Genomic DNA, 14,045 nt, shown 5'->3' with positions numbered 1-14,045 from the left:
AAATACTTACCTCTTGAAAATGTGTTCGTTATAGGAGGTTTTAACAGTCGAACCAGACAACTGGATGATTTCATTGACGCTGACGTTTTACACTCGACCGTAGCGAATGCAACTAACACTGTGTTTGTTTATAACAGTGATGTTCCTCTTCAGTCACGTGTAAACCCAGATAACGGTCACAACGAATGCGGAACGAGGCTTGTGCATTTATGTAAATCAACAGGTTTGCATATTGTCAACGGCAGACACCAGAATAACCAAAGCAGCGGCTTTACTTACAACGGTCCAAGGGGTATGAGTGTTATTGACTATTTGTTGTCCACCCCAGATATATTCACAGTATTTACAAAATTTATAACATGCGATTTCAATGAGTTTTCAGACCACGCCCCTCTATTTGTTGAGTTGGACATCAACCTTTCAAAAGCACGTGCACCTAATCGTATTGAGGTCACCAATAGCACTGTCGACGGTCACCGAAGTGAACTATTCAGATGGAACTCTGATCATTTACTGGCGTGTAAAGAGGCAATTAAAGTTAATATTGACGATCTAAATGCAAGTTTGACTGATAACAATATTACGTCACAGGTATCAATGGACAATGCTGTCGAAGCATTTACTAATAAACTGAACAAAATTATGACACTGTTTTTTAGAGAGTATCGAGCGACACGGTCACGTGACACTTTGTTTACTTCGAAGGCCATTCCGCATACCGTCGGACCACGTGCAAGACACTATCACAAGCCTTGGTTTGATAATGATGTTAAAAAATGTTACTATGATTATATAAATACTCTAAAATGTTTCAACAAGGAAAAATCGACCGACAATCATACAAGTTTACGAGAAAAGAAAAAGATTTATAAATTATTAGAACGGAAACGACACAGGAAATATATTAGTACTGAGGGAAGTATGTTGGATCAACTAAAACGAAATAATCCTAGGCAATTTTATCTTAAATTTTCTAAACGTAGAAATCATAACAGCCTTTTACCTTTGAATACTTTTTATGAACATTTTAAATCATTAGTTTTTAGTGGTGACATTAGAAGGCCCAGATGTTATAAACATTGACTCTTTTGACAACTACCGACTCCAAACCCTGAGTGAGTGCTCCACAAGGCTCAATGGGTAGGTGTAAACCACTTGCACCGACCAGTGATCCATAACTGGTTCAACAAAGGCCATGGTTTGTGCTATCCTGCCTGTGGGAAGCGCAAATAAAAGATCCCTTGCTGCTAATCGGAAGAGTAGCCCATGTAGTGGCGACAGCGGGTTTCCTCTCAAAATCTGTGTGGTCCTTAACCATATGTCTGACGCCATATAACCGTAAATAAAATGTGTTGAGTGCGTCGTTAAATAAAACATTTCTTTCTTTCTTTCTTTTGACAACATTGATCAACCTGTGTTTGAAGAACTGAACAAAGATATCACTATCACGGAAATTGAAAACGCTATAGGCAAATTGAAACGATCTAAAGCACATGGTCCTGATTTTCTTATTAACGAATATTTTATCGAATACAAATGCTATTTTCTCCCTATATTACGTAAGATGTTTAATTGTATTTTAGCTACTGGTTATTTTCCTAAAGGATGGTCTTCAGCTGTAATTGTCCCTATCCTTAAGAAAGGTGACATATCTGATCCTAACAATTATCGTGCTGTTAGTTTATTTAGTAACCTAGGTAAATTATTTACTCATATTTTAAATGAAAGACTGCTTTCATGGTCTTCGGCTAATGATATTATCTCTGATGCACAATTCGGATTCCAGCCAAGAAGAGGAACCGTTGATGCCATATTCTCATTACATGCTATTAGTACAAAAAACTTTGTCTTCGAAAAAGAGGTTACATTGTGCATTTGTTGATTTTAAAAAGGCTTTTGACTCTATTGATCGTCAAAAATTACTTCATAAACTCATTAAGGCTGGTGTCAAAGGAAAACTTTTAACTGTTATTTATTCACCGTATCTCAATGTGCGTAGTTGTATAAACATTAATGGTTATATATCAGATTATTTTGCCAACAATTTGGGTTTAATGCAAGGCGAAGTGTTATCACCTATTTTATTTTCCTTGTTTATTAAATATTTAGAAGTTACCTTTGTAGAAAAGGGTTGTTTACCATATGAATGTAAAGATATTACTCTATCTTTATTGTTGTATGCAGATGACTTGGTGATATTTTCTGAGTCTGTTTACAGCAAATGTTGGACTGCTTATATGAATATTCAAACCAATGGGGTATGGAAGTTAACTTAGAAAAGTCAAAAGTAATGAATTTTAGAAATGCTGGAAAAATTAAAAATGGGGAAAAGTGGTTTTATAACCATAAAGTTTTAGAAATAGTTGATAAATTCCCCTATTTGGGTTTCATTTTGCATTACAATAATAAGTTCACAGTTGCTGAAAAACATCTAGCAGATCAAGGAAAAAAAGCAACGTTTGCATTGTGTTCCAATACAAAATCTTTATACTTAAATATTGAAACTTTGATATCATTGTTCGACTGTTATATCACTACTATTATCTGTTATGCCTCTGAAGTTTGGGGTTTCCACAAAGGGAACACAATAGAAAAGCTTCACCTCGATTTGTGTAAAAGATTACTAGGTGTAAAACGATCCACTAATAATTCCCTGATATATGCTGAACTGGGTCGTGTACCATTACGAGTCAATAGAATATTCAGTATGATAAAGTATTGGTACAACATTTTAAATACTGATAATTGCATTATTAAAAATTGTTACTTACATCTATATGATTGTGTAGAGGTTCAGAATGAAACAAATTGGGCTTATTATGTCAAATATGAACTGACTAGGTTAGGTTTTGGAGAGTTATGGCTAAATCAACATATTGATTCTAAACACGTACCTGTCATTAAGCAAAGACTGCTAGATCAAGCACAACAGGTAATTAGAGGTCAGATCCATGGCTCTCCAAAATGTTTTTATTATAGATATTTCATTGATGGTAACATATATGGTTTGCAATACTACCTTAGTAAATACCTTCCTGTACATTTTAGAAAACATATTACTAAATACCGCCTATCAGCCCATAGTCTAGCCATTGAAACTGGCAGATATCACAATATTGATAAATCAGAAAGAAAATGTTTTAAATGTACTGATGAAATTGAAGATGAATATCATTTTATATTGGTTTGTCCATTATATAACAATTTAAGAAGTTTACTTATTAAGCCATATTATTGGAAAAAGCCTTCTGTCTTTAAATTTATTCAGCTGCTCACTGTATATAATATTAAGCAAATGCGCAATTTAGGTAAATATTTATATCTTGCTGCAAATTTGAGAAATAGCTGTATTTAATAGGTTTTTTATGCACTCTCCACAGCTCGTATAATATAATTATATCAATGTATGTACATCACCACTGTTTACCTGTATGTATATATCATTATTCTGTACTGATGAGCTTTCAGCTCAAAGTCAATAAAGAAATTGAATGGTAATCGATCAGCCGTCTTGCTTTATTACTGTAAGTATTTTTGTAAAAACCCTTAATTAAGTAGACTTTCCCATCTAAAATCACAAAACTGACCAATTGCATAGTCCCAAAGAAAAGAAAATTATCACTTGGATATCGTGAGTGGTCGTTTTTGCTCGAACGTAGCATACCAATAGGCTTAAAGCCGCACACCCTAGTTCCATCCAGTGAAAATAAATTATAATTTGGTTAATCTACAAACCTGTAACACACTTAGATCACGTTTTTATCAAATGGAGTGAAAAAGCAGGTTTTATATCGATAAATACCATGGGAATCCCCATGTCCCAATTGCTTGAAATAATTTTGAAAGTTAGTATTTTGATGTTACCGGTAGATGTCGCTCGAAGAACAACAATGCCTACGTCACGACAAATTTCACAGACTTGGGGGTGCGTTTCTTTCACCTCTCCTGGACATGTTCCAACTGTTCTGTTCTGGTTGTATCCCCTCTCCAGATATCGTAAGACTTAACAAAATTATTGGTTTTAAGGGTTTGTAACGTTTTGTATTGAGACACTTACTTGTCTCAACTTTATTGTTACTGAAAATGTTCACAAATGAACAACAACAAATCGAATGTTGATTGCGCGAACCGTGCACGAGAAAACAAACCGAACCAAAATGATAACGGTCACGTGGTATACCAACGTCTGTGACATTGAAATGGAAATATCCCCTCTAAAAATAGATTAGACCTTGTCTGCTCAACGGTTTTTTCTCAAACGTGCGTCCGTTTTTAAGAAATACGAAAAATGTATTTTGTGGTATTACAAACACCAGGATTACCAGGATTACCAAAAAACACTTCAGGTGAATGGAAATGTATATTCTAAATAATAAACGGTAAGTAAAGTGCAATTGTATTTGTGAAAAAATGGGTTTAATAGCGAAAAACAACGCCGTAATGGTTAACAACTAGCCGTAACTAGAGTGTGTCCCTTTAATAATAGGTTTTTTTTTTCTTTGGATTTAAAAAAAAAGAAAAATACTATAACTCCATTTCGTTCTATTGAGGCAAATTGAAATATATTTAGTTAAATAGTTTATTATACTATCAAGTCATTTGTGTTGAGACAGAGAGAGAGAGAGAGAGAGAGAGAGAGAGAGAGAGAGAGAGAGAGAGAGAGAGAGCGAGAGAGAGAGAAAGAAAGAAGTGTTTTATTTAACGACGCACTCAACACATTTTATTTACGGTTATATGGCGTCAGACATATGGTTCAGGACCACACAGATTTTGAGAGGAAACCGGCTGTCGCCACTACATGGGCTACTCTTCTGATTGGCAGCAAGGGATCTTTTATTTGCGCTTCCCACAGGCAGGATAGCACAAACCATGGCCTTTGTTGAACCAGTTATGGATCACTGGTCGGTGCAAGTGGTTTACACCTACCCATTGAGCCTTGCGGAGCACTCACTCAGGGTTTGGAGTCGGTATCTGGATTAAAAATCCCATGCCTCGACTGGGATCCGAACCCAGTACCTACCAGCCTGTAGACCGATGGCCTGCCACGACGCCACCGAGGCCGGTAGAGAGAGAGAGAGAGAGAGAGAGAGAGAGAGAGAGAGAGAGAGAGAGAGAGAGAGAGAGAGAGAGAGAGAGAGAGAGAGAGAGGTGGGAGGGAGAGAAAGAGAACAGAACAAGAGAGAGACAGAGAGACAGAGAGAGACAGAGAGACACACAGAGAGAGAGAGAGAGAGAGAGAGAGAGAGAGAGAGAGAGAGAGAGGGATATGGGATATTGAGGCCGGTACCCTATTCTTAATATTATTCTGTTAAGGAGCTGGACGTAGCCTATTGGTAAAGCGCTCGCCTGATACGGGGTCGGTCTAGGATCGATCCCCGTCGGTGCGCACATTGAGCTATTTCTCTTTTAGCAATTGCACTGGTATATTAAAGACCATGGTATGTGTTAGTCTGTCTGCGGGATGATACATATAAAAGATCCCATGCTACTAATGAAAAAAAATGTAGCGGGTTTCCTTTCTAAGACTATGTGTCAACATTACCAAATGTTTGACACAGCCAATAGCCGATGATTAATAAATCAACGTGATCTAGTGGTGTCGTTAAAGAAAACAAAACTTATTATTGTTGTTGTTGTTGATATTGTTGTTGCTGTTGTTGTTATTATTATTATTGTTGTTGTTATTATTTTCAGCTTCCAAGAGATGAGTAAGTGAATTTTCTTCAATGCAGTTATATATGTATAGAAATAGAATCAAAACAATAGTTTAGTATCTGTCAAAGTATTAAAGTTTCAAGTCTCATGAACTTATATAAACCGGGGGAATAATTGTTATATATGCGTTTAAAGAGTGTTCCATGATGCATCGTTTGGTGCAAAAATCATGGCCATAGGTTAACAGAAATTGGGAGAAATTTTGACCAAGTGTGGCAGGGGTTAAAAAAAGAAACACCCACTTAATAACGGGTATGACCACCTCTTGAATTGACCACTGCAGTGCATCGCAGACGCATAGAATTGATTAAAGTGTTGATTTCTGCCAGTGGAATATTGTTCCATTCCTGAATGAGCGCTTGACGAAGTTCGTTGACGTTAGCGGGTGGGTTGGGACGACACCTCAATCGTCTGTCCAGACTATCCCAGACATGCTCGATGGGGTTGAGATCAGGACTTTTAGCGGGCCAGTCATCAGTGAAATCAATGTTATTTGTCCTAACAAAATGTACAGTGTCACTAGCTGTATGAGAGGTGGCATTATCATGCTGAAAAATCGAGATGTTGGCGTTGTTATGGAACAGGAATGACGTGACGAGCGAGAATGCCATCGCGGTAACGTTGAGCATTTAAATTGCCATCAATGACGACTAGTGGTGAACGATAACCATGGGTATTGGCTGCCCAGACCATGACACAACCCCCACCCTCGAAACGATCTCGTTCAAGAAGACAACAGTCAGCATAGCGTTCATTTCTCCTACGGTAGACGCGCACCCTGCCATCACCACGTTGTAAAGAAAATCTGGATTCATCCGAAAAAAGAACGGTATTCCAGCGTCGCCGTATCCAACAAGTGTGTACACGTGCCCAATTAAGACGATTTAGACAATGACGTTGCGTTAAAACGCATCCGACGTAAGGACGTCGTGCATGTAAACCGTTCTCCCGCAGACGATTACGAATACTTTGCCCACTGATTCGGTTATTATGAAGCCCAAGTGTGTTAGCAGCAGTAGCAGTGGCAGTTTGGAATCGATTGCGCAAATGCGTGTTCATGATATAGCGGTCTTGACCACGCGTTGTAACACGCGGACGTCCACGACGTGGCAAGTCGTTGGTGCTTCCTGTCGTTCGAAATCTTACGCGAAGATTTCGTATCGCTCGACTAGAACTCCCAACATACCTTGCAACGTCTTCTGTCGACATGCCAGCATCAAGCATGCCAATCGCCCGTTCGCGTAAATTGTATTCTTGGCATACTAAAAATGCTACAATGTAAAAAACGTTAATTTGTTTTACAAATTTTGAAGCGTTTTCGGTTCACTTGACAACAATGTCAGTAAGACAAGTAAAACAAATTGACCGAATACTACACGGGACATGTCGAACCATGCATGCACGTGCAAATTGAATTAACAGTTTAACCATGGGCGTAGGCTGGGGGGGTTCGGGGGGTTCGGACGAACCCCCCCGCTGAAGCAAATGGTCCGCTTTCAGAAGTAAAATATTACTATTTTTTTTTTTTTTTTTTTTTTTTATTATTATTAAATTTTGTTTAACACAGTGCTGTATATGGCTCTATATTCATATAGGCGTCCATGCGTGCCCGTCGCTTGTTATTACATAGTTTTATTTTGTTATAAAATAATGTAGTACACCGAGCTCATGTTAAGCTTTCGAAATGTATGGTCATCAACAAGGATATGACGTCAGACGTTGACGAAAATATGATCCAAAGACATAGAAGCCTGGTGATTTCGAATTCCAAACGTAAGTACTTGCAAATGACACAGCCCAACTACATGTACCTATATGCACTAGTAGCGGCAGTATACTTATTTCAGTTGTTTTCCAGCCTAATTTTGTTTTGTTCAAAGGATAAGGAACATACACACTCGTTTTCAATATTTGATGCGCAAGCCAAAAATTAAAGCCGCATTATCGCCCAACCATACTATCCAAAGACATCTTATCTGCTCAGTGGTGTAGGAAGGTGATTTCCAAACGTAAGTAGGCCTACTTGCAACAGATATTCCCCCAACTATCAATATGCACTTAGACTAGTAGATATAGTATACTTATTTCAGTTGTTTTCCGGCCTAATAAATTGTTTTGTTCAAAGGATAAGGAACATACATGTAGCACTCTATTTTGAATATGTGACACGCAAGCCAAAATTAAAGTCGCATATCGCCTAACCATGTTATCCAAAGACAGTGCTCCACAACTAGTTAACGAAGGTCATGGTATGTGTTATCCTGTCTGTGGGATGTGCATACAAAAGAGCCCTTGCTGCTAATCGGAAAGAGTAGCCTATGTGTAAACATAATTATGGTCCTTGACCATATGTCCGACGCCATATAACCGTAAATAAAATGTGTTTAGTGTGTCATTAAATAAAACATCGGCAGTGTCGTACCGGATATACGTTTTTTCATTGGTTCGTATCGATAATTTGATGTAATTTTAGTAAGCGACGCCAGCTTCTCTGATAGCACAGTGCATTTTACTTCATAAACATGTTGGTAATAAATAAAATACCGCACTCGTTTCACTAGATATCATTAATTTTAGAAAACTCATGAACTTCCCAAAGTATCTGACCTCACTTTCGTTCGGTTAGATACCTTTGGGAACTTCATTCGTTTCGTAAAAATGATATCTAGGGAAAACCTGTTTAGTACTCTCTTGCTCACTCTCTTTTCCCCCATCTCCCTCTATCTCATGCATACGTGTCCACACACACACACACACACATACACACTTGACATTGACAACTTACCTTAAGCTTAAAATGTCCAGTACTCATGGCGACTGTCATTTTAGAGTAGGCCTACACGATAGGTTTTATTAGCGAACAAACAAGAGCTTTTTAAAATAATTTTTGTGGTCATATTTTACTGTAGGAAACATGCTAACAATGTAACTTTAAATAAAACAGTAGAGCTAGTGTTGTTGCCTAGTTAGGCCTCGCATTATTGATAATATATACTGTAGTTCAACTCGAACCTTTGATCGTTGTACTCCGTTTTGAATTACGTATGCAACTTTCTATTCCAATCCAATACAATGGAATAAATGAAAGTATAACTTAGTGTGGTTTTAAATTGTTTGCAGCAAACATTCGAGATGGGCAGGCCAGAGAAAAGAAAACAGGAACTGAAAATTGCATCCAAGAGATGTCAATCCCTGGATAAATTCTTTAACAATAAACGACCACGACCAAGAGAAGGGCAAACCCAACAGGCACCACGAGAAGAACGCCCGACTCCTGACGAAAAAAGTAATCCATCAGAATCGCCATCAGGGTCTGCTAGCGAAGGATACAAAGAAGAATCCCAAACCAAGACACCTACTGCAACAATTAACGATATTGGACATATCATTACTGCAACAATGTCAGTACTAGATATTAAAAAAGCAATTGAAGGACTCTCTGATGGAGAAAAATATACACTAATCAAACACCATAGCCAGCCGTCCGAAACATATACATTTCCTATAATATATGTTGGTGGCTGTAACCGCAGTTTTAAACTCAGCTGGTTGAAGGAATATCAATGGTTAGTTTATAGCCAAAAACTCGATGGTGCCTTTTGCATCATGTGTTCACTTTTCTGTATGAATCGAGAAGGGAAAGGGCAATTTGTCAATCGGCCATTTATAAATTGGCAAAAGAAGTCCGAAAAGTGCAAAAGCCACGAAAGCAACGAGTACCACCAAGAGGCAATGCAAATTGCAGACACGTTCATCAAAAGTATTGAAAATCCTAATGCCACTATTCCAATTTTGATGGAAAACAATAGGTCAAAGAACATTGACAAAAACCGAGAAATACTTCGATGCATTGCAGAAGCAATTGTGTATTGTGGCAAGCAAGGTATAGCATTACGTGGGAAGAACGAACACTTGGAGGATGAGAAAACAAACCCGGGAAATTTTCTCTCCTTGATCAAGGTACTGGCTAGGTATTGCTCAACCTTACATGAACATTTAATGGAGCCACAAATGAAATGTGTCACTTACTTGTCACCACAAACACAAAATGAGTTACTCGATGTTATAGGCAATCACATAATTCTCGGTGACCTTGTCCAAGAGATAAAGACAGCACAGTTCTATAGTATCATGGCGGATGAGGTGACATCTCATAACACTGAACAGCTGGCTCTGTGCGTCCGCTTCGTGGATTCAGATGAAAATATTAGGGAGGAGTTCATACAATTTTCAAAAGTGATTCGCACCACGGCTGAATATCTGGCCAATGAGATCATTCACATACTGGAAAACCTTGGTATACCATTGAAAGATATGCGTGGTCAAGGATATGATGGGGCGAGTAACATGTCATCTGGTCGAGTTGGCGTCCAGGCTAAAATCCGAGAGCATGCTCCATTAGCAACATATGTGCACTGTAGTGGCCATTGCTTAAATCTGGTTATAAGTCACGCCTGTAACATACCAGAAGTGCGTAACATGATCGACAAACTTAAGAACTGTTGCCTTTTTTTCCGAAATAGCCCAAAGAGAAATGAACTTCTTGAGTTGATTACAGCGATTAAAGTCGAGAACCAAACAAGGAGAAAAACTTTAATTGATCTCTGTCGGACCCGATGGGCGGAGCGCCAAAATGCCTACCAACACTTTTACCAGTGCTATTTCTTTATTGTTGATGCCCTACAGGTGATCGGCTACAAGATGCATCTTGAAGAATACAATGGTCTACATGAAGGTTTTGCAGAATTGTATTGGGATTGGAAAACACAGACCCGCAGTGATGCGCAGCAGTTGCTCACTGGTATAACAAGTTTTGGCTTTATTATAGTTTTCCTCACAGTCTACCAATATCTCTCACATCTTTCTGGACTTACTGTTCAGCTCCAAAGCTCCTCTCTGGATATTATTCATGCATATAATGCCGTGAACGATATTAAAGATATCTACAAGAAAGAGCGCCATGACGTTGACAGTAATTTCGAATCTGTAATTTTCAAACAGGCAGAGAGAATGGCAGCAAAAGTGGGTGTTGAGCCCAATAAGCCAAGGGTCAGTGGGAGACAGATATACCGTGCCAATAATGCTGCAAGTAGTACTGTACTGGAACACTACAAACTGAACTTGGCAATTCCTTTCTTGGATCATGTGTGTGAAAATTTAAACTCTAAGTTTTCTGGACTGGCTAAAACTGCAATTTCACTGCTAGGACTAGTACCATCTATACTTTGTGAAAACAACATGTCGATTGACGAAATCCTACGTATGTACAACGAGGATCTCCCATCACCCGAGGTGACCGACCTAGAATTGAAACGTTGGAAAATGCGATATGAAAATGTGTCACCTGAGAGGAGACCTTCTACTCCAGCTGCTGCGTTGAAGGATTGTGATGGAACCCATTTTCCTAACATAAAAACTCTTCTCAGGATCGCATGTACTATTCCAGCAACCTCCTGTGAGTGCGAACGAAGTGCAAGTTCATTAAGGCGTTTACATTCATATGCGAGGGCAACGATGGGGCAAGAACGCCTGTCTGCATTGGCACTCTTGCACATTCATTACGATAAGGAGATTGATCTTGACCGTGTCGTGAACGTGTTTGTACAATGTCATCCAAGGCGTCTTGAACTCTCATCGATAATTAAACCATAAACCAGTTACGATCTAGTAAGTGGAATTTCTGTGGTTTGTTGTTCGTTTGTATTGTTTCTTTGGGTTTTTTAAAATATATAATTGTAATATATATATATATGTATACGTTGTGTGTGTGTATGTGTGTGTGTGTGTGTGTGTGTGTGTGTGTGTGTGTGTGTGTATGTGTGTGTGTGTGTGAACAAGGGTCCACTTGGTTCATATCCGAACCCCCCCATGACCAGGTCACGCTACGCCCCTGTTAACAGTGCAAAAATAATCGATAAAATTCATGAATCCTGATAATACAGCTCAAGGCTAATACTACCTATATAATTTCATTACAAAATGAATTCTTTAACACAACAAATACTATATTATGTACAAATCGGAAGTTTCTTTTTTTGTTCAGTATATTTATATTTCGATGCTGGTTTAAACGTTCTGTACACATTGTGAACGGATGAATTGATGATTGGATAGGAACAGTCGAGTAAGAAGGGGTGGGGTGGGGTGGGGTGGGGTGGGGTGGGGTGGAGAGTACACATTGTGAACGGATGAATTGATGATTGGATAGGAACAGTCGAGTAAGAAGGGGTGGGGTGGTGAGTACACATTTGAACTAATAATATAATTGCACAGTTATGGGTATCACAATAAACTGATGAATTGAAATGTACATGGGTAATTATATATGTAATCTACTTTTAGGACATTTGAACTAGGCGTGGCTCAAGCAGGAACGCTGGCGGTGCTTGACGAAAGACAGGTGGGTATCAGTTCTATCCGAAACACCCACTCACCCAGCCCCCTCATTCTTTATCCATAGTACCAACATATATAGTCTCACGAATCGCTCTTTCTCAAAAGACACATTAGCCGCGTGACTGACAATCACGTTGTTGTTGTTGGTTTTTGTTATTTGTTGTTGTCGTTATTGTTGCTTTTATCTTTGTGGCTGATTATTGTTATTGTTTTTGTTGGGGGTTTTTGTTTTGGGTTTTGTTTGGTGGGGATTTAGCTTTGCTGTTAAATAGTTCGCTTGGGATGCTTGCGTCGTAGGATCGAATCACCTCAGTGGATCCATTCTCTGGTTGATTTGTTCCAGTGCATCACGACTGGTATATCAAAGATTTTGATGACTGCTATTAATGAAAAGTAAATTGTGACGGGTTTCCTCCAAGACTACGAGTCAAAATTATCAAAATGTTTCACGTCCAATAGCCGATGATAAATAAATCAATGTGGTATAAAACAAAATATATATATTTTTTAATTTTCTTTTCAGATGATATAATGTTCCCGCTATGGAAGAAATGAATGGAAAAAGATACGAAAACAAACTTTGACGGCGCGATGTTGAAAACAACAAGGAAAAAAACAACCTTCGTGTATTTTAATTTATTCAGTTAATTTAAAAATGATAATATTTGTTTTACATAAATGTTTGTATGGCGTGGAGATCACATACCTATTTTGGAGTGTATTATATTGTATTAAATCAATTAAAATTCATTTGTTAGTTATAATTATTTTATGTTAACGTTATAAAGGAATATACGTATCTAAACATATTGTTATCATGTTCAAAATAAACATCCTTGAAAACACAATTTATTAACACCGTAAACATTTGATGTGTCGTAAATATAGTATTTGGAGTGAGTGAGTCAGTGAGTGAGTGAGTAAGAGTTAGAGAGAGAAAGAGAGAGACAGGGACAGACATACATAAATACACACAGACAGTCATGGAGACTGAGAAATAGACAAGGAGCCGGGGGGAGGAGACAGCGACAGATACAGAAACACATGGATATAGACAGACAGCCACAGAGAGAGAGAGAGAATTTGAATTGCAATTTCCCATGGACTCATTTAGAAGAGTGCTCTAGCACTGACATACATTCAGCCTCATTTAGAAGAGTGCTCTAGTACTGACATACATTCAGCCTCATTCAGAAGAGTGCTCTAGCACTGACATACATTCAGCCTCATTCAGAAGAGTGCTCTAGCACTGACATACATTCAGCCTCATTCAGAAGAGTGATATAGAACTGACATACATTCAGCCTCATTCAGAAGAGTGCTCTAGCACTGACATACATTAAACCTCATTCAGAAGAGTGCTCTAGAACTGACATACATTCAGCCTCATTCAGAAGAGTGATATAGAACTGACATACATTCAGCCTCATTCAGAAGAGTGCTCTAGCACTGACATACATTCAGCCTCATTCAGAAGAGTGCTCTAGCACTCACATACATTCAGCCTCATTCAGAAGAGTGCTCTAGTACTGACATACATTCAGCCTCATTCAGAAGAGTGCTCTAGTACTGACATACATTCAGCCTCATTCAGAAGAGTGATATAGAACTGACATACATTCAGCCTCATTCAGAAGAGTGATATAGAACTGACATACATTCAGCCTCATTCAGAAGAGTGCTCTAGTACTGACATACATTAAGCCTCATTCAGAAGGGTGCTGTAGTACTCGCATACATTCAGCCTCATTCAGAAGAGTGCTCTAGAACTGACATACATTAAGCCTCATTCAGAAGGGTGCTCTAGAACTGACATACATTAAGCCTCATTCAGAAGGGTGCCCTAGCACTGACATACATTAAGCCTAATTTAGACGACTGCTCTAGGACTGACATACATTCAGCCTCATTCAGAAGACTGCTCTAGCACTGAC

General features: G+C 38.5%; 1 protein-coding gene across 1 annotated transcript; it reads left to right on the top strand.

The window, feature by feature from the left end:
* Nucleotides 1-7,165: 7,165 nt before the first annotated feature.
* Nucleotides 7,166-11,382, top strand: LOC121380164 (52 kDa repressor of the inhibitor of the protein kinase-like). Its single transcript, XM_041508959.1, has 2 exons — nucleotides 7,166-7,217; nucleotides 8,836-11,382. Exon 2 carries the CDS (start codon nucleotides 8,848-8,850, stop codon nucleotides 11,365-11,367), a length of 2,520 nt encoding a protein of 839 aa, XP_041364893.1. The 5' UTR covers nucleotides 7,166-7,217; nucleotides 8,836-8,847; the 3' UTR covers nucleotides 11,368-11,382.
* Nucleotides 11,383-14,045: the final 2,663 nt, after the last annotated feature.

This window comes from Gigantopelta aegis, chromosome 8 (genome assembly GCF_016097555.1).
Source record: "Gigantopelta aegis isolate Gae_Host chromosome 8, Gae_host_genome, whole genome shotgun sequence".
Classification (NCBI taxonomy): Eukaryota; Metazoa; Mollusca; class Gastropoda; order Neomphalida; family Peltospiridae; genus Gigantopelta; species Gigantopelta aegis.
The sequence above is the reverse complement of the archived record's forward strand: the minus strand, read 5'-3'. Positions and strand labels throughout refer to the sequence as shown.